The sequence below is a fragment of the Marmota flaviventris genome, chromosome 11, assembly GCF_047511675.1.
Source record: "Marmota flaviventris isolate mMarFla1 chromosome 11, mMarFla1.hap1, whole genome shotgun sequence".
Lineage (NCBI taxonomy): Eukaryota > Metazoa > Chordata > Mammalia > Rodentia > Sciuridae > Marmota > Marmota flaviventris.
Window position 1 is genome coordinate 4,146,548 of NC_092508.1, and position 20,037 is coordinate 4,166,584.

General features: G+C 49.4%; 1 protein-coding gene across 1 annotated transcript in view; it reads left to right on the top strand.

The window, feature by feature from the left end:
- The window catches only part of Asb18 (ankyrin repeat and SOCS box containing 18), a 57,745-nt gene that overhangs the window by 5,577 nt on the left and 32,131 nt on the right, over positions 1-20,037 (top strand). The window contains exons 2-3 of the mRNA XM_027956193.2: positions 12,758-12,880; positions 16,227-16,494. Of these exons, the coding sequence (XP_027811994.2) occupies positions 12,758-12,880; positions 16,227-16,494 (391 nt within the window). The remainder of the gene's footprint in view (positions 1-12,757; positions 12,881-16,226; positions 16,495-20,037) is intronic.

Here is a 20,037-nt window from a genome sequence, read left to right on the forward strand (position 1 = left end):
TTGCCCCCCATATGCATCAACTGCACAATTTGGTAACTGGTGTAATCAAACTACTTAAGGAACAACTGATTACTAATTGCTATTATTAAGGATGTCAGCATCCTATGATTTTGCTGCTGATATATTATATACAAGTCAAGATGCTACTTGAATTCCTGATTGAAATAGAAAAATAGAGGCATTCTGTTGTGTTTGGGGTAATGGTATTTAAGCATCCAGAGGAAAGTTAAAGAAATACTAATTGGGTCTTTATTAAGAGATCTGTATAGGTGGAGAATGAGCGTGGGTAAACGGGCAATGGACACGTGCGCACCCGGGAAGCTGGGGTCCATGTTTTGAATTACACTTCTCGTCCACAGCTGGGCGCTAGGCCGACCCTGGGGCCATATCCACCACCCCAGTGGGCCGTCCTTCCTCAGGCACCGGGTAGAGACGGCACCAGGACAAACAGCTGGACCTCAGCTAAGCCAGCACAGCTCCGGCCTCCTCTTAAAGCGCAATGAGGTGCACATGCGCGTGGACCTTGGCACAGTGAGAGGAGCGAAAGGCCACCAGTGAGGTGAACCGGTTCCCACCGGCGCTCTGCCACTACCCAGGTGACCTTGAATGCATCAGCCCATCTGTCCGATGAAAAGTTGTGCTACGATTGTATACAATGAATCAAAATGCATTCTGCTGTCATATATACCTAATTATAATGAATTAATTAATCAATTAATTAATGAATGAAAGATAAAAGAAAGAAAAAAGATGATATTATTCCGGATCAACCCCAAGGGTCTATACAAATTGGACTAACTCGGGTTCTAAGTCTGACTTGTGTCAGGGAGGTTAGAAGCACTCCTCCCCACCCCAGGTGCCTTCCCAGGAGTGGCTCAGCCTCTCAGGGCCTGTGTAGGCCTTCCCCTGCCTTCACCAGAAGGGCTCTGAGGCCACTTTCAGGTCAGCTGGGCAGTGAAGCTATCAGATGGGAGGCTGGTGGAAAGCTGCACATACAGACCAAGCAACCATATCTCAGTTAGACCTCGAACCCGCCTAACCTACAGGCAGAGGGGAGACCCAACAACTCACAGTGATTATTTTCCAGCAGAGGAAAATGAGGCTCAGAGAAGTTGAGCTGCATATCTGAAGCCCCACAGCCAAGGGCCAGCACAAATCCAGTGCACTCCTGGTACTCCATGTTGCCTGCAGTTGCATGCTTACATCCTGCATTTTGCAGATGGGACCCTGAGGCTTTCTTGTATGCACTTACTGGTGAATGGACAGTAAGGAGCAGAGTAAAACCCAGATGTTTCCTGTTTTGTAATCAAGGCCTCTTGCTGCCTGCCCAACCAGTGGCACTATGCAGGAAAATTCATGAAGAAATGTCCCCTGTGAAGCTCTTTTGAATTGAGAGTAGCACACACATGTATATACACACATGCACACACACATTCACGCACATGAGCATAAACACACATGCACCCACAATATCAATAGCCTGAAGTCCCCGGATTCAGCAAAAGTGTTCAGGGAAAAAAAAAACAAACATGGATGGTTGAGTGGGGTGCTCCTCTGAAGAATAAAAGCAGAAACTAGAAGCAGGAGGTCACCCATGACAGGGAAAGAAAGAGAAGCATCCACCAACTCAGCTGCTCACCCGGCCAGAGAATGTGGGGGCAGGGAGACCCTGCTCGAAGCAAAATGAAATTAAACCTTTCTAAGCACTTATAAATCAGCACCTAATGACACTATCCCACCACCAGCCTGAGCATTGCTCTTATTACTTTGATTCACAAGCCAGGAAAAGATCCGGAATTATGCACAAATTATTGTCCCATCTTCTTAATTAACGCTGATTGCAAAATTCTTGCTAAAGTCCTTGCTAACAGACTCAATTATGCGCTGCCTGAATTGATTCACCCAGATCAAGTGGAATTTATTAGAAATACACTTTCCTACAATAACATCAGATTATCTTTGAATATAGTTAAATTATTTAGGAATAAAATGGCTGCTGCTGCAGCCCCTGCTTTAGATACAGAAAAATATCTCTCCCCACCTAAAATTAGAATATTTCTTTGCTTTCTACAAGATAGCTCCCCCACCCCGGGCGCTTATTTTTCCCAGAAGCAGGTTGGATCACACTGTGATGAGATTAGATGCACGCCTTAGAGCTAATGGTCCAGCTTCAAAGGCATATGGGAAGGAAGGAAAACCCTACAGGGTCGCGTCTCTGCTACCCCCAGTATGAACCGTCACTGCCTCTGGAACACGGTGAAATTGCAATTAGACTAAATCAGGATATTTTCAGAATCAAAATTGAGAAACAGGCTAATAAAGAAATAATGTATGCTGATGACATCCTTCTATTAGCATCACTCCCGAGCACACTGGAGAGGTTCGAAAGAACAAAAAGAAACGAGGATAATAGGGAAGAGGATGTTGTGCCTTCCAAGATGAATGCGGTGGCTGCCTGCAATGGAGGGCTCTGCTTCAGAATGCAACACTCCTAGGGGATGTGGTGCAAGTGGCAAGCACACTCCCTGGTCCCACCTACCTGCTCCACTTCCTGTCACCTCCTAATACCAACTTCAGCACCCAGAGGTTGAACAGGGACTAGGTTGGTCTTATTCACCATATCTGGGCACATAATAGCTCTAAAATAAATATTTATGGGCCAAGTAGCACAGCTATTAGGAATAGCAGTCTCCCAGATTGGCCTTGCAATTATGAGCATGCTCTGAGAGGGTGTGATGGACAGAAATAAGCCAAAGAGAGGAAGTGGAGTTTCCAAGGGAGATACAGCAGGGAGAAAGGAATAGGACCCATCTGGAACTGGGGTGTGGGTCTGTGTTGTGGGACTGTACCCATGAGGACACAAACTCTAGATGTAGTGGCTACACTTGTTTGCAAAGGCAGTGAGGAGCCATTGAGCAGAGGAATGAGATCATATGACTTGGAAAAATGAAAAAGAGAACCATGTGACTCTTTCACATAGGTAGGAAGGCTAGAGCCAAGAAAGTGAAGCCGGGAGACTCGTCCGACTGTCTGCTCACGCCCTCTCCAAGCCCCTTCCCCGCTTGCTATGAGAATCCCTCCACAAAGTGCCCACCTGGAAAGTGCCCCTCGATGCTGGGGTTGGTCTCATTCTTGTCAACAGTGGGTTAACAACACATCAAGGATGACAGAAGAAAGAAAAAGAACCTGCGAATGTGAAAACATATCAATACAAAGTTCCCAGTCTGAAGAACAGAAACTAAAATGTCTGGAAATAAAAATGACCCAGGACTGGGGATCAGATAAAAGCTCTAATGTATTCAACTGGAGAGGAAGAAAGAGAAAGAGAATGGACAGGAAAAAAAGATCAAAGAAATAACCACCAAGCTGTGCCAAAAATTTAGAGGTAGAAGACATAAATTTACAAGTTCAAGTTCAGCAGACCTCAAGCAGAGCAGACTCAATTACACTGAGGCTCTTTTACCTGGAAAATAAGGACCAGGTTTCACTGGAGTGGGAGAGGGAGAAGCGTGCCCAGAGAAGGCTGGCATGCCCGCCTGCACCACGCACGGCAAGGGCTCCCTCCTGCCCCGCCAGCCCTGCTGGGACCAGCTGCCTGGCTTTATGAATAAAGTTTTATTGGAGTGCAGCCACGTCCTGCCTTCATACAGCATCTCTGGCTGCTCTCATGCTGCCACAGAGCTGATCCGTCACCACAGAGACCACACAGCCCTGAGATAAGACCTGAGATATTTATTCTCTGGACTTCACAGAAAAAGGTTGGTGAGCCCTGTCCAACCACAGACAGGCTCCATTTTGCGGCAGGAATCAGAGGACCTACCTGACCTGTGCGCTCCCAAGACTGGCGGGTTGCAGGGCTGCTCGGAGCCTGGTGGGAAGCAGGTGTCGTTCTGGGGGTGCCGGGCACTGAGGGGGACAGTGAGCATTGAGAGTGTTCATAGCAGCCCAACATTCCCGTGTGAGGACGTGTAATTGTGTGTGTATTTTCCTTTTTACTTTAAGTGATTGATTTTCATTGGATTTTGAAAAGAATCAGTTGTAACAGATCAGGATTTAAAAAACAAAAACAAAACCCTCCCTGGCCTTCACCTCTGGTGTGGAGTGAAGGTCTAATCTGTGGTGAGGGGCCATTGTTTCTGGCCCTCCTCTGCCTTTGCGTGCAGTCTCCTCTGCCGGCTGCTCCTGTCCTAGTACCTGCTGACTGCCATCCTTCCTGGTGGCTCAGGGGCCTGGGGCCTCACAGTTGGGTGCTGGGTGGAGTTTGACCCACACAGGACGTTTTCTAGGATCAACACCTAGGAGGCCTGTTGGCAGTAGGAGAAGGGACTCTTGTGACACCGCCTGATGGTGCCTTGGCTAGCTGCAGTCACAGCTCTGGAGCTAACTGGCTTGACATAGTTTTCCCACCTTGGATCCAAATGGCAAGGTCTCTCTACCTGAACCTGGACCTGCCTGTGGGTCTGGCCACGTCGGGCAGGGTGCCCGGGTGAGGCAGCTCTCGGCCCCTCCTTCAAACCTTAGGGAACTGACAGCTGCAGTGACAAGTCTCCCCAACACTGGAGTCTGTGTCCACCCACGTCCAGGCCTCGCCTCGCCCCAGCTCTGAACCTCAGACCCACGGCCTCGCTGGTTTCCTTCCCACCCAGGTCCCCTCTGCCTGACCCCGCCACCTGGCTTCCAGATGGCCCCCTTGTTAGTGATGCCCACCTCTCACTCTGCCCAGGGCCTCCAGCTCCAGACAGCAGGTAAAGAGGAGGAAACAGACACCCCAGAAGAACACACCATCCTCGTCCTGTTTCCTGGCTCTGCTAGGGTGGCCCCTGGAGGATGCTATCCCAGCCACCCTCCCTGCCACTCGGATGCCTCACCTAGCACGTCACCCCGGTGCGGTGACCACTGAACTCCGCTTGCCCGTGAATGGTCGCCACGTCTCTCCTGCCAAATCTGACACTGCTCCCTGGCGAGGACCTCCACTCTCTCCCTTTGTGCTTCTAGAATCTGAAAAATGCTCAGGACATGTAAGTTCAATGTGCATCCCCCAACTGAATAGGAATTCACCCTCTCACCTGCAAATTAGGGAAGTATCAGCCTCAATAAACTCTCCCAAAACTCAAATTAAAAAAAAAACACTTTCATAATTTAGTAGGCAAAAGAAAAAAAATTTGACTTATATTTTAAATTAGAAAAATGTGATATTTTGTATGTTAAATATTCATTCATATTTTAATAATGCTCACTGTTTTCTGTTGGAGTTTAAAGTTCTAACTTTTTGCCGATAAAAAAAAATAATTCCAACGAACTCTCAGTCCATCAGACAAACACAGTGGCAATGGGACCCAAAGAGGCCCCAGGGAGACCTCCCTACGCAGCAGCAGGCTCGGGAGACTTCTAAAAGGGACACTGAGGATGATCAGCATAACAATCAGACAAACCAACTTCAAGAGAGAAGTATTTTGCTCCCTGTGTGAGATTCATAAAAAACAATCAGTCTGAACATGCAATTTGTCTCAAGAGGCAGAAGCTGCAATTTCATCATGTAATTAAATCCCCATGACAGTTGTAAAGAAACTTCGTCACTTTTATCAGGGAAAGTGTTGATGATATGCTTTCCAGCAACGTCCCCAGAGCCTATAAATGTCCTTCCAGGGCTATTTGCTCCGGGCTCTGCAGGCCAGGATCTGGCGGCTGGGTTTTCCACTCAACCACAGTTGATGCTCAGTGTTCAAGGGCACCTTTGTTTCTAAGCTCCCCAAAAAAAAGCCCTCCTGGGCTGTCAGTGCAAGCAGCACTTGACCTTTGGATAAGATCACATTAATAATGAGAAGTGACTTCGCTGTTTTGCATTCTCTGCACTGCGCTCAGTAGCAACATTGGGAAAATAAGTTATGAAGGTGGTTTGTGCTCCCCCCCCCACCATTGTGTTCTTCCACATGATGAGAATGAGATTTCTTAATAATGTGAAATCAGTACAGACAATTTAAGTCATTATTAATAGATACAGTTGATCTGAAGAAGTAAAATGTTGTAATGTTTTGTTAAATGAGGTGTGATGTGCTAACGTTGTTATTCAGACAGGAGGTTAAGATATTTAACATGTTTGATGTTAATGTCTATGTGACTAACTCTGGTGAATATGTCTTAGAAGTCATGAAAACAGAGCCCTACCCACCTGCCAGCTTCTTATTTTTAAAAAATTCAAACAAAAAAAATTTTTTTTAAATGGACCCCTCCGGGGAGGAGAGGTGAATGAAGAGTAGTGTTTAGAAATTTTGTAGGGAGATTAAGACCAGGGAAAGGGAGTGAAAGTGAACCACTGTCAGGTCTGCAGCCACCATGTTGTTGGGGGTAACGTCATCCTAGGCCCAGTGGAGTCAGCCCACCGCCATCTGTATAAACTGTCATCCAGGGAGGGCAGATGGACCCCGCCAGCCTATCCACGGGTGTGTGTAAGAGTGTGCATGGAATCTCATGTGTCCTCAGGCTCTGGCCTCTCGCCCTCTTCTCTCCAGTTACAGGGACACTTGTATCTAGGAGGAGGTCAGATATTTTCCAATGACCCAGGAGAGAGTCAGAACCTTGGCCCTTCCCCAAGAACACGAAAAAATGACAGGGGCATCCTGCTGCCTCCAAAAACCTTCCTCTTGGCCAGAGGCATGGAAGTTGCTGTGTGAAGAAGAAGCTGGTCCCGTAATCACGCGGTCACCAGCCCCACGTCCAGGCCCAGCCAGACGGTTCCACAGAGCACCAGCAGAGCTGACCCTCAGAACTGCTGGGGGAAAGAGAACATCTGTCACCTCAGTGACAGGATACCATGGTCCCAATGTTGCCGTGAAAATAATAATTACCTTTCAAACACTGTCATTCCTGTATCCCATTAGAATTTCAAGTAGATTTCACCTTTTTCATCTCATTTGATCCAGAAAGAAAAATCCCTGTCTATACTACAAAACACAGTTATGAAAAACTAGTTTTCGTGCCTCCTGTAGACAACACATAATGCTTATTATTCAAGTCCTAAGAATATTCTTTGCAAAATTACATTCGAAATCAAGGTACTACATGGCTGGGTATTGAAGAAACTTACTCTATTGACTCAGTTATCCACACACAAGCTCAGCATCCTCTCCTGCTTCCTTTCTCTAAATTCTTTCCACACTCTGTAATAAAAGGCCACAGAACTACCTGTGTGTGGTACCCTGCCATGGCCGCCCATACAACGAGCGTCCTCTATTCAAAGAGGGACCGCTGGATAGTTCGTCTGAAGAACTAAGAACACCAAGCGTACTTACTGATTTGGAGAAGCTTGAACTCATCAGAGCCTCATTCTTCCAAGGGGGGCACTGTGTTCATTCAGGAGCAACGTCTCTGACCAGCTCCCCGGAGCAGAAGCCGGAACGCTGCAGGGACTGAGAAAGCATGGAACCACACTGCAAAGGAAAGGGTCAGGATTTTAATGGTGCCACCAGGGAGAGAGGAAGCCGAGCAGGTTGGAGAAAGGTGGGATGAGGCTGTGCAGACTGTGATCAACCCACTCAGCCCACTCACCATGCTCATCCGTGTTGTTAGGGCTAGCGTACAAACAGGCTCACCTAGAAAACTCCACGGAGCTCCCATGTGCACCAGCATGGGGCAGAGCAGGAGGAAGACAGTCCCCAGGCACACAGAGGTGGAGGCCAAGCCAGGGGCTCTAGGGAGACTCTCACGTCTTCAAGCCAGGGCCTTGGTGACTGAGGGAACCCAAGCGGACACCTGGCTGACAGTTTCTCTGGCTGCACATTCACGCTTTGCATGTTGTGAAGCAGCTTCCGTGACTTGCTGCATTTATGCCATCTAAACATGGGTGCCAACATCAACTCACCCACAGTCCCAAACACTCTGAGCTTACAAAGAAGAAAGAGAAAAATCTAGAAAGAGCAACAGGAGAAGCCACAGCAAGGAGCGGCAGCTTATGCCACAAAATTCACAAGGAAGCAGGATCCTGTGTGTCAGAAGTTTGGATGTCAGATCGGGGCGTGGATGGACTCAGCCCTTTGCTCTGGCCTGTTACCATCTTTAGGAACTCTGACTGTGTCCTGCTCCATGCCACCTTTCTGATACCCAACTCTGCATGTGCTCAAGGTCGGGCTGAAGCCAGGCTCTGTGGCTTCCTTTTGGAGCAGTGGTTCCCGGCCCTGCTGCCCGTTAGCAGCACCTGGAGAGTTTCCGGCAGTCCTGAGCCATGCTGAGCCCGACACCACCCCAGAGCCTCTCTGCCCCAGAGCCGGGCACCAGCAATCGTTACAGCTCATGGGCGAGTCCACCTCATGGCCGAGGTTTGAGGCACTCTTCTAGAGGCATTGTGTATGTTATTTCTCCAGGTTGAGTTTTTTAACCAAATTTTCCCAAAGAAAGATGTTGGGATCCCCTCTCCTGAGGTCATGGAAAGCGCACCCTGAAGAATCTAAATGCAGAGTTCCTCAGCCCAAGCCAAGGAGCTGGAAGGCTGCAGGCGGCAGCACAGCAACAGCTCCCACACCAGGCTCGTTCCTGTGGGGCACGATGACCCTGTTTAAGGAGAAACACAAGGCCCCAGCGGCGCGACCTGCTGTGTACTTTAGGTGTCTGTGTCCTGGCATTAAATGAGAACATAGCCTGTTTTGCCACTGGGGAAAATGTTTCTTAGAACTAGCCAATCAGTTCCTTGTCTCCCATGTGTTTTGCTGTAGTTAAGATGTAGCCTCACACGGCCCTGTAAAGGGAGTGCTGTGCGAGAACAGGGCAGGCTGGGGCTCTGCAGGCCCAGCTCCCCACAGTAAACACACTGTCAGTTTTAGGACTCATCGTCTTCCTACACAATTGTGGGACGGAATGCTCAGCACAAAGACACATCGTTTTTTCAACTTCTCCCAAAAGTTTTCATAACACTTTCCATTAAACATTGAGATACGCACAATGGCTGCTACAGCCCCTCCTTGGAAGTGAATAACCAAGTCACCAGAGACAATTCTTCTGGTCCACCTGGCCATGTTCTTAGGGACTCCCCAAGCTCCAAGTGATCCCAGTCCTTTTCTAAATATTCCCAAACCATCGTTTCCATAATGCCATGAGGGGACTTTCCAAGGGTTAATGTGAAGCTCGAGAATCTGAGGAATCCCTATTCTTTTCCAACTTGACAACTAAAACTCCAGCCTTCAGGTCCTGATGTTCCACCAAAATTCCCTCCAAAATTCTGGCAACTTCGGATGCATATTTACTCTTGAAAGAAGCTGAGCTTTCCTGTGGACTGAAGGTAGCAGAGCAGAGAAGACTTGAGTTGCATCTTGAGGCTAGGCCCTGGGTTTGACAAGCTGAGGGATGAAGGCGATAAAAATGACACAAAAATAGCTTGACCAACAAGGTATGGATGGCAAAACTGGGGTGCAGGGGGCAAGGAGGAGCCCAACCAGGAACACTGGGTCAGGTAACAGTGACACTTGAATCCCTAAAGGATGTCATCCAGCGGGCGAGAAAGAACAGTAACCAACTCTTGTCTACTGGGGTCCCCTGGCCACTGCTCTTTCCTGAGTGATCCTTGCTGGTAGGGGTACTGTCATTTACACCTCTGAATCCCCAAAATTCCTACCCTGAAACATAAAGATTACATAAATGTTTATTGAACAAATACATGAATGGAAGGGTTGGTTTTCAGGTTTGTTTATTTAATATAATTGTCAATAGTGTATCTATTCTTGTCTTTAAAAAAAAAAAAAACTCTGTGCCAGGCCTTTGGAGTCACCCCCATGCCCCACTTATGAGGCAGTGCTGTCATCGTGGGCTATTTTTAAAGCTCTCACAAAGCACCAAGCCTGTTCTTGACTACTACTCCCCACTACTGAAATCAAGCTTGGATATTTAGGGAGCTGTTGACAAAAACACATGGAAGCTAAATTTAGCCTAGAAGGACGTAGAGTGGCCTCTCCCCTGGACTCCCCTCAGAGCCCCATCCCTTTTTAAAATACTCCACAACAAATTATATCAAGTACAAAAAAAAAATCCTCCAGTTTAAAGTGAAATGCCACTCAAGCAGGGTCATATTAAAGTTGTGCTTGAGCCAGGTATGGTGGCACACACCTGAATCCCAGCCCCTAGGGAGGCTGAGACAGGAGGATCATGAGTTCAAAGCCAACCTCAGCAACTTAGCTAGGCTCTAAGCAACTCAGTGACACCCTGTCGCTAAGTAAAATACAGAAAAGGACATGGGATGTGCCTCAGTGGTTAAGTGCCCCTGGGTTCAATCCCTGGTGCTGATAATAATAATAATAATACAGTTGTGCTTGAATAAGTCTTTCAGAAATCTAATTACAAATAATCAGTTGTAGAAAAAATGGCCCAACGGCTATGCTTAGAGAAATGAAATATCCGAGGAGCCTAACATTGCTACTAAAAAACGGAGCAACTATGTACGGCTCATGTCCAAGCGGCCCGACCCCAGGCATAGCTGTCCCTCACCGACATGAGCCTCTGCTTTTATGGCATGATCAGTACCTGAATCTGTCTGCGTGAGGACCACCCAGACAGACAGACAGGGCCCATCGCCCCAGCACATCCTCTGTGGCGCAGGAGTGGGTTTGACCTTTTGTGGGCAACCTCTGGGCCTCGGGTCGGTCTGTACCCACAGTGGTGCCTGGACTCAGTCCACGCCAAGGGTGAAGGCACGCCTTCCTCTGCCGGACTCCCTTGGTTGGAGGTGTTCAGGAAGGGGCAGCCCAGAGACCAGGTTACTGTCAGAAATAAAGAGCCTGTTTGCTCTGGGGCCCACAGCTCTGGTGGAGCTCAGAGAGGAGGGGAGTCACCGGCAGCCTCCATGTGCAGAACAGAGACGGGACATGGGGTAAGAGGGTGCTTGTGAATTCTGACTGTGACCGAGGACGTGCTGCCTGGATGAACTCTCCAGCTTGACTTCGCGTCTGCCTTCCTGTCGCTTCTGAGCTGTTTACTGGATTGCAACACCACATGGGCACAAGATGCGTGGGTCCCGTGTCTCCTGCTGGCAGGGCATGGATGGCGGATATATCACCCTCCCTGGGCTCAGCTCTCCTGGCAGACCTCACTGTTCCTCCCTCAGCCAGCCAGGCACAGCCCTCCTGACCCTCTTCCTGCCTTTATCATGATGCATGTGGACAGACCAACTTCCTAGGGAGAATGAGCAAGAGCCATAAAGTATGTGAGTGTGTGTGTGTGTGTGTGTGATAGTTTGATTTACAATATAAGGTGGGAAAAGAGCTGTATTTAAAGCCCTGAACTAAAACTGTAGTAAATAACAACTATTCCTATACAAAATGCTTGAGACCAGAAGTGTTTGAGATTTTAGAGTTTTTCAGATTTTGGAACATTTGTGTAGATTTTACTAGTTGAGCACCCCGAATCCAAAACACTCCAAAATCCAAAATTACATATCAAAAAGGTTCAGATTTTTGGAGCATTTTAGATTTTCAGATTAGGAATGCTCACATATGGTTAGTTATTAATTTTTTTTAAAAAAAACTAATTATTCGGGTTTTTTTAAATTGTGGCATTTCTCATCTTGAGCAAGGATGCACATTTAGGGATATATTCTCAGTCACTGGAAGTAACTACAGGCCGCCGCCACCTCAGAGGATGCCTGAGGGAAGTCCTGGTGTCCCCACCAAGGGACACTCATGCAGAGCCTGGTCATTTGCAGCCTCCAGCTGGGCCTGCTTCTTAGGGGCTGATGCAGCCCTCAGATCAAATGTTCACTCACTGGTGGCCACAGCCACAGAGACAGAGAGTGAGACAGGAAGCAGAAGGAGGCCCTGCAGAGTGGGCAGGAGAGGCCTCGCCTACTTTTTAATGGTGTATTAGTAAGAATTACGAATGAGCCTTTGCTGGGAGGGGTTGGCTAGCTCTCTCCACTTCAAGACCAGGAGTCAACTTTTTCCTGCAAAGAGCTGGAGAATAAAACCGTTCTGGCTTTGTGGGCCATCTGTCACTGTCAAACCTATGCAAGCCTGCCAGGCTGAGTTTGAAAGCAGCAGCAGACAACATGGACATGAATGAGACGGAGGGGATCCAGTAAACTGTATTCATGGACACTGAAATTTGAATTCCTGTCATTGTACATGTCAGGAAATAGTCCTCTTTTGATTTTTTTTTCCCCAAGCATTTATAAATTAGAAACCATTCTTAGTTCCCAAGCCATTCAAAAACAGCACGGAGAACACCGACAAGGGAGGGCCTTTCAGCTCCATCCTCCTGACAGTGGAAACTATGAGAGAATGCACTCTGAGCAGCAGAGAGGCATCTGGGGAGTCATCCACCCAAATAGCAGATGAAAGAGAAGAGTCCATCACAGCTAAACGTGTGTGCTGGGCATCTTCCCCAGACACGTGGAGAGCAGTTTTGAGATAGACAGATGTGTCTTTCTCTGAGGCTAGCATCTATAGAGTCACAGGGGTGGCTGAGCACTGTGGCATCTCAGTGATCATATGACCCTGGTCATATCAAGTAACCATTATCACATCAGAGTCCACAGGAGTTATAAATATACCACCATCGGGCCCCAACTGGAGGACAATTGAGTAATGACAATAGAAATAGCTCACACTCTACAAGACCATCTTTCCCCTCCTAAAGACTTGTTCTGAAATCAACTGCTTTGTAATGGAGAGACGGCCAGAGCCCATCACAAGAAAGCTTCAGATCTTTCAGAAGATGGAAAAAGAGCCTCAGGTTAGAGCAGGGTCCCCGGAGCTGGAGTACCATGCCGCACTGGTGGCAGGAGACCTGGACCATATTCAGCCTCTCATGGACCAGTTCTTCCAGGATGCCAACATAGTATTTGAGATCAGCAAGGATGAGATGGAGTGGCAGGTGAAATCCCCAGCTACGTTTGGGCTGTCAGGTACCCTCTGCCTTTAAAGCTCAGTTGTGTGTTTCTAAGGAGCTACTAACACTCTCGGAATATACGGGGCACATGTGTTTGTTGGGCAACTGGACACTGTGTTTAAGGAGAGTCTCTAAGCAAAGGACATCTGTAAACAAAATTTGATCTTTGTGGGTTTTAAGATGTGGGGTTTTGGTGATGGGATATGAGAGATGCAATCAGAAAAGCAAAACAACCAGTGAGAAATGCCCATCTGATAATGCTCCATCTGCCTCTTGCCTAGAAAAGGGAGCTGGCTTAGATGCCGATGAGCCAGCCCCTACACTTGGCAGCCAGGGAGGCAAGAGCCAGAGGAGGAGAGTCAAGCCCCTGGCATGCAGCTCTGTGGAAGGCCCTTCTATGAATCCATGATTGCCACAGCCTCAGGGAGAGCTGTGCCCCAGCCACCCCACACACAAAGGTCAAGAGGCGCATAGCAGACCTTCCTCCTGGAAGCCAGGGAGGCTGGAGAATGAAACCCCAGGTCCTTGTGTCATATTTGTCTGAGTACACTCTTGATGCCTGGATGTGGTCACCTGGGCCCAGGCAGGCAAGCAAGACCCCAAGGGAAGAGAAGCCTCCCCACCCCACCTGGATATGCAGATGCTTGCTGACCACCTGGCTGCATCCAGGCTTCTTGGCTGGCAGTTGCACTGGGACCCCCCTACCCAGGGCCCATGTGCTAGAATCCACTGCAACTCTGCCAGACATGGGGATTTGAGAATCTGCTGCCAGTTGGGCCAGGGGCGAGTGTCCATGCCCCTGACCTGTGAGCTCTGGCAGACAAGGAATGTAGAAGGTCCATGTCCAGAGACCCAGCATGATTTGGTTTATACCTCACACGGGGAGAAGGGGATAAAGCAGAGCACCATGGAAGGACTGAGCAGCTCTAACCCACATGAGGAGACAGGGCTGCAGGGAAGGCAGGCGTCATTGCCATCAGGCTCACTGCCTCCCAGCTGAGCCTCTCCAGGCCTCCTCTCCTTCACCTGCCCCTGCCCCGAACCAAGAATGCCACCTGCTTCAATACTTGAGCCATGTTTGTGTTATTTTGCAGGCTGGGGATTGAACCCAAGGCCTTGAGCATGCCAGACAAGCTCTCTACCACTAAGCTATACCACAGCCCTATTTATGTTTTATTTTGAGGCAGGGTCTCACTGAATTCCCCAGATTAGAACTTGATCCTCCTGCCTCAGCCTCCCAGATAAGTGGGGATGTCAGGTGAGCACCACCACACATGGATGCCACCTGTATCTTTTTAGTCACATGCTTCCTGGCCCTGCACTTACTCATATGCTCAAGCCTCAAATTTCAAATAGATGCTAATTTTAACCCATCTCTTACATGTCTGAATTCAAAGTCTGGGTTCTATTTTCCTCAGTAACCTTCCTGTCCCTAAGCTCTGCTGCTTTCTGTGGCACATCTGCCCAACAGCAGGCACAGCCCACCAACAGAGAAGGGATGGGAAATGCAGCCCAGAGACTTAGCACTGGCCTGAGGCTCTGTGCACACTGGGAAGGGAGGGAAGATGGGGCAGCCTGGATCCCAAGCTCTTGGGCCCAGCTCTCCAACTTCCCTGAAGCAGAAATACCCCCGGCTGAACAGTGCACCTGCTCTGCACTCTCTTGCACAAAGACTTCCTGGTGGGCAGTTCCAGCCCCCCACGGCAGCTCTGAGGAAGGGCGTGCTCTGGGTACAGGCTGTAGGTTCACAGTGGCCAACTCCTGCAGCCCACAGTCCCAGGAGCGGTTGGCATGGGGAGTGCACAGTGAGAATCTTCAATCCATGTTCGTCCTGGTGGGAGACCAACAGGGTCAGGGATTTATGGGAAGCTAACTCAGACTTTCTTCTGAGAGGGCTGCCCTAGAATCCAGGCTCCCTTGGCCTACTGGAAGCTCCTCATTCTTTTTCAGGACCTGGGGAAGGTGGTGCCCCTACCTCTGGCTGAGTCAGATACCCAACCATGGCATCTCCATCAGTCTAAGGAGAAACTCAGGAATCAAGGATGGGTGAACAGAGCTGATGGGGGAGAGTTGGGAACTTAGCATGTCCTGCAAAAGTCAGTAAACAGACTTCATGTCTCTGGAAAATAAATACAATCACAGAACCAAGAGTGGGCCCGTGCAGGAATGTAGAGTACTGCTGTCATTAGGACTACCTCCATCCTGCCCTCTTCAATTCTGACTCAGACATCAGTGGGAAAGGCAGCCAAATCCCATGCAGGACCCTAGCCCTGGGCCTGTGGCCACCATCACTTCACACCAGGGACAACAGGCCCCTGCCTCCCCCGCCTGAGGGGGCAACAGCTCCAGGCTGGGCCCTTGGGCCAAGGGGCAGGCTGAAACTGTGCACCACATATGGGAGGTAATTAATGAGTGGTCTTTCAAAACTGCTCAGCATGGGTCTTGGGAAGGCGGTGGCCTGCAAAAAGGGCCTCCTCTGCAGCTCATTACGGCCATGGTATCGATTCTCCCATCATTATCAGAAGGCCTTCCTGCCATGAGAAATCCTTGATGTGTATTCACCAGGGACACCTCCCCCCATTTCCACGAGTGCTCCTGGCTGCTAACAACCTTCCACGGGCTTTTTGAAAGCACCAAAGTTTTCAGAGAAGTGAAATGTATAGCACCTGCTCCATTCATCCCTCAAGAAAGAACAACCCTATATATACACACACCCCTCAAAAGCGCAGAGAAACAAACCAGAATTGTGCTGAATGTGGACGGCCACATCAAAGAGGCCTTCGAAAACTCAGCCACTTCCAAGGGGGCTAAACTTTCTCCCAGTGCTTTTCTTGGACAATCTGGGTGAGGTGGGTCAGTTTGTTTTGTCTGTTTGTCTTCTCTTAATCATAAAGAGGTAAGTTTGGCAGTTGACCCAGATAGGGCTGAATTCTGGAAAATTCCACTGCCCACTCTCCTCTCTCAGGTCATCCCTAATTCGGAGCTTGGAAAATGTGAATTCTGCCCTTAGATTCCCCCTCTGCGTCGGCGGGGTGGGCTTCTGACTACTTGAATCTTACCAACTTTCTCAGTCACCCCCATATTTGGAAAGCCTCTTCCTTCCCAGCTACCCCACAACCTTTCGGTTTCAGCTGTACCCTTCCCAACCTTTCCTTCTCTGTCTCTTCCCTGTCTACACCTCTGTCTTGCTCAGTGTGTCTCACAGCTCTCTGTCCCTCTATACTCTCGGGTGTGTCCCCTGCAGGTGCACCTGGTACCTACCGCCAAGCAATTGTCTCCTGCTTCTCCCGCCTTAGTGTAGCGCGACCCCATAGGCTCCCCACCAACCCCATCATTTCACACCTTACCCCCCCCCCTTCCAGGCCTCTGGACCCTGGAGTACAAGCGGGAGCTCACCACGCCCCTGTGCATCGCAGCAGCCCATGGCCACACGGCCTGCGTGCGACACCTGCTCTCCCGCGGCGCTCACCCCGACGCCAGCCCTGGAGGCCGCGGGCCCCTGCATGAGGCCTGCCTCGGGGACCACACGGCCTGCGCCCGGCTGCTACTACAGCACGGGGCCGACCCGGACCTTCCCAGCTCCGAGGGCTTGGCGCCCCTGCACCTGTGCCGCACGACCGCCTCGCTCGGGTAAGAGCTCCTGGGCTGGGGACAGCCGCCGCCCCGGACTCCACCCACACCTAGGACCCGGCCTCGGGACTCCTCCCGGACTCCGACCCTGGGCGGGGACGCGCCCTCGGCCGCCAGTCCCGGGACCCGAATACCCCGGGGCCCCTTCCCCAGCTCCGGTCCCACATCCCAGATCCAGGACCCCTGACCCTGGACCCCAGACTTGGCCCCAGGCGCGCACTGGCCCCGCCCCCAGGCCCCGCCCCGCCGCCGGCCCCCGGGCGCGTTAATTAGCGCTTGATTGCGAGCGCGGGGAGGCGCCACGCCGCGGTAATGAGCGCGCTGATCGCGCCCGCAGACGCGCGCTGGAGAATGCTAAAAGGCCGCTGGCGGGGTTGGAGGCTGAAAAATTAGGGTTTTTAATGATAATTTTATGCAGAATAATTGTCACAGTGTGACATAAATGGTTAGCTCCTCGGGCGGGGGCTTCCGAGGCCCGCGGGAAGCGGAGCTGTGCGGGCCTCGCCCCCGCCCAGGCTGTGCGGCGCCGGGTTCGCGGCCCACACCGCAGACCCGACAGCGTCCTCCACTCGGGGACCGCAGCGTCTCGGCAGAGGCGGCGGGGCCAAGTGTCACTGTACAGGACTTGGCTCAGTGTCCCTCTGGCATCGCTTAGCGTTGACCTTGCTTTTACTCCAGTATTCCCGTCCCGGCTTGGGTTCTGACTGTGTGGCTTGCCTCCTTGGTGTGAGGATCAAATGAAATCACCCAGGCAGAGTGGTCGTGTCGCCCTGCTGTTCCCCCACCAACTGCCCGAATTACACAGGTCTCCTGCACCCAGAGGGCTAGGGCAGCGGGAAACAGGACTACTGGGCTCCTGGACACGGAGGCAGGGGCGCCACCAAAGAAGAGTCCCCCCGGTTCAGCGTGGGGACTCAGGACTCAGACCCCCACTACTCTGGAGAGTGAGCGAAAGAAACAGGGTTCTGGCTTTGGCAAACGTGGGCACAGGTACACATTCGCGAACCGTCGCCGTCCCCCAGGTGGTGAACCCATCCACCTCACCAAAAGCTCCTAGGCCCCACACTCTCTCTCCCATCCACCCACTGAGCTGCTTTCTGCAATTTTCAGCAATTTTTTTTTAGCAGTTTCTAGAATTTCATATTAATGGAATATGCTCTTTTTTGTCTGCCTTCTTTCGACATAATTATTCTGAGACTCATCAGTGTCATGGTGTGTATCTATAGCTCCTTCCGGTTTATCTTGGAGTGCTGTTCCATGGTGTGGCTGTACTACTGTGCTTATCCATTTACGGCTAAAATACATTTGATCATTTCCAGTTTCCAGCTATTACAAATAAAGTGGCTACTAACCCTCTGTATGGGCATAAACTTTTATTTCTTTTGGAGAAATACACAGGATTGGAATGGGTGGAACATGTGACAGGATTAAGAAGATTCTTTTTAAGGAACTGCCACACTAATTTCCATAGTGCCCTTTACACTCCCACCACCCATGTCCCAGGGTCTGCTTCCCATCCTCACCAGTTCTTAGTGTGGTCAGCCACTAACTGCAGACATTCTAACAGGGGTATAGAAGTAGCTCTTTGTGGTTTGGGTTGGTGTTCCCTGATGACTAGTGATATTCAGTCTCTTTCAATTTAATTATTTACCATCCGTGTGTCTTACTGGGTGAAGTGTCTGTTCAAATCTCTTGCCCATTTTTAAAATTGAGTTGTTTGGGTTTTTTCATTAATTTTTCGGATTTCTTCATATATTTTAGGTAAAAGTCCCTTGTTACATATGTGTTGAACAAATGTCATCTCCTAGTTTCTGGTTTTTATTTTCTTCTCTGAACAGTGTCTTTTGAAGAACAGAAATTCTTCATTTTGAATCCAATGTATCATTTTTTTTTTTCTTTTAGGGGTTGTATTTAAAAAACTTTTTGCATAACCCAAGAAGCTCACAAAGAGTTTCTCCTTTTTTCTTCTATGAATTTCATAATTTTACATTTTTAGATTTAAGTCTGTGTGGATTCAGCTTGACATGATGGCAGTCATATTGAGGCACTTCTGCCATGATGGCCCAAGGTAGCCTATTTTTCCTGCAGTTTCCCATTCAACTATAAATACACAAAAACACTAGAGTTGTATATGGAGCTTTATAACCAGACCCTGGCTCCAGGGAAGTGCCTGGCACTTTAATATTAGCCTAAGATAAAACAGGATCAAGGATAAAGTCACTTTTGTCCTAACCCATAAATATGCCCCTTTGGTGACCCATATTGCAGGAATCCAAGTGTTAAGTCAGTCCCCCAATAAATTGCATTCTGTGCAATCCTGGATCTACCTGCCTTTTCCCTTCAGCCTCGACTGCCGTGACCAGCGCGGCCAAACTAGCAGCTTCCCCCAAAGAGTGATGGGAGATTGGAAGAAATAAAGAGTCAACACACGCAGACCTTGAAGATAAAACACTGGGGTCGGGTGGATTGCTGCTCTCTGATGGAGAAGCAGATCTAAAGGATTACACCAGCAATCTTTATTATATGTCTCTAAATCAGATTAAAGACTATCCAAGTGGTTTTTCTTTGTATTCATGAAAGTTACAGAGTTAGCAACAGTATGCAGCTACTTCCTCAGTTATATGCTACAGTTGCAATGTGCAATGTTGGGAGCCTTGGGCAGCTCAAGAAAGTCCATTGTTTAAAGTTACTAATTCTCAGGCAGATTCAGGAGCAGCAAAGCTGGTCAAATGCTGTGGTTATCTCAGCAAGGAAGTTCTCTCATTCCCAGGAGCTGCCCTGCCTGAGAATAAGGTTGAAGCTGATAAGACTCTAGCATGGAGGACATCTCCACAGCAACCAGGCATCCTATGCCTTTGCACAGAAACTTTCCCAGTCACCAAGTATACTTGGTGGCATACCACAGCCATGAAGTCATCGGGGACCCCAGTCTCAGACACTGGTCTCCCAGTCACTGTCACCACTCTCCACATGTGACAACATCTTGGGGCTGGTCCTCACACAGCAGAACTGGACTGCTCCAGAACAATGGCTGTGCTCCATTGGGAGTTAATTTCTGCATCTATAGAGAGTGAGGTATGGGGTGAAGTGTGTGTTTGGCTCATTTTTGCCTATGGGTGTCCAGCTGGTCCAAAACTGCATATCCAACGGGGTGTACAGAGTTTGACGATTTGTCAAAAACCCTTTACTTTCTTCACTCTGTTCCCTTTGTACTTTTGTCAAAAACCAATTGACTCCATACGTGTGGGTTTCATTCTGAACGGTCTTCTCAATTATACACAAGACGCCAGGAACCGCTTTTTGTGTAAACAGTGAAAGACTAGCTAGAGGTGCCAGCTCCTCATGGTCCTTACTCCGTCCCACACCCCAGAAATGATGACATCCAAGCAAAGGAGGCTGGATGGTGGCAATGTGGGTGGAAGGGTGCCCCAGGCTGAGATCCAAGTCTAGACCTGGGCTTTGCAGTTTAGGGTCCGCAGCTCTGTTCTGAAGGGGTGAGACAGGAAGGCCCACAGCTCATCAGAACCCAAGAGACAATAGGAC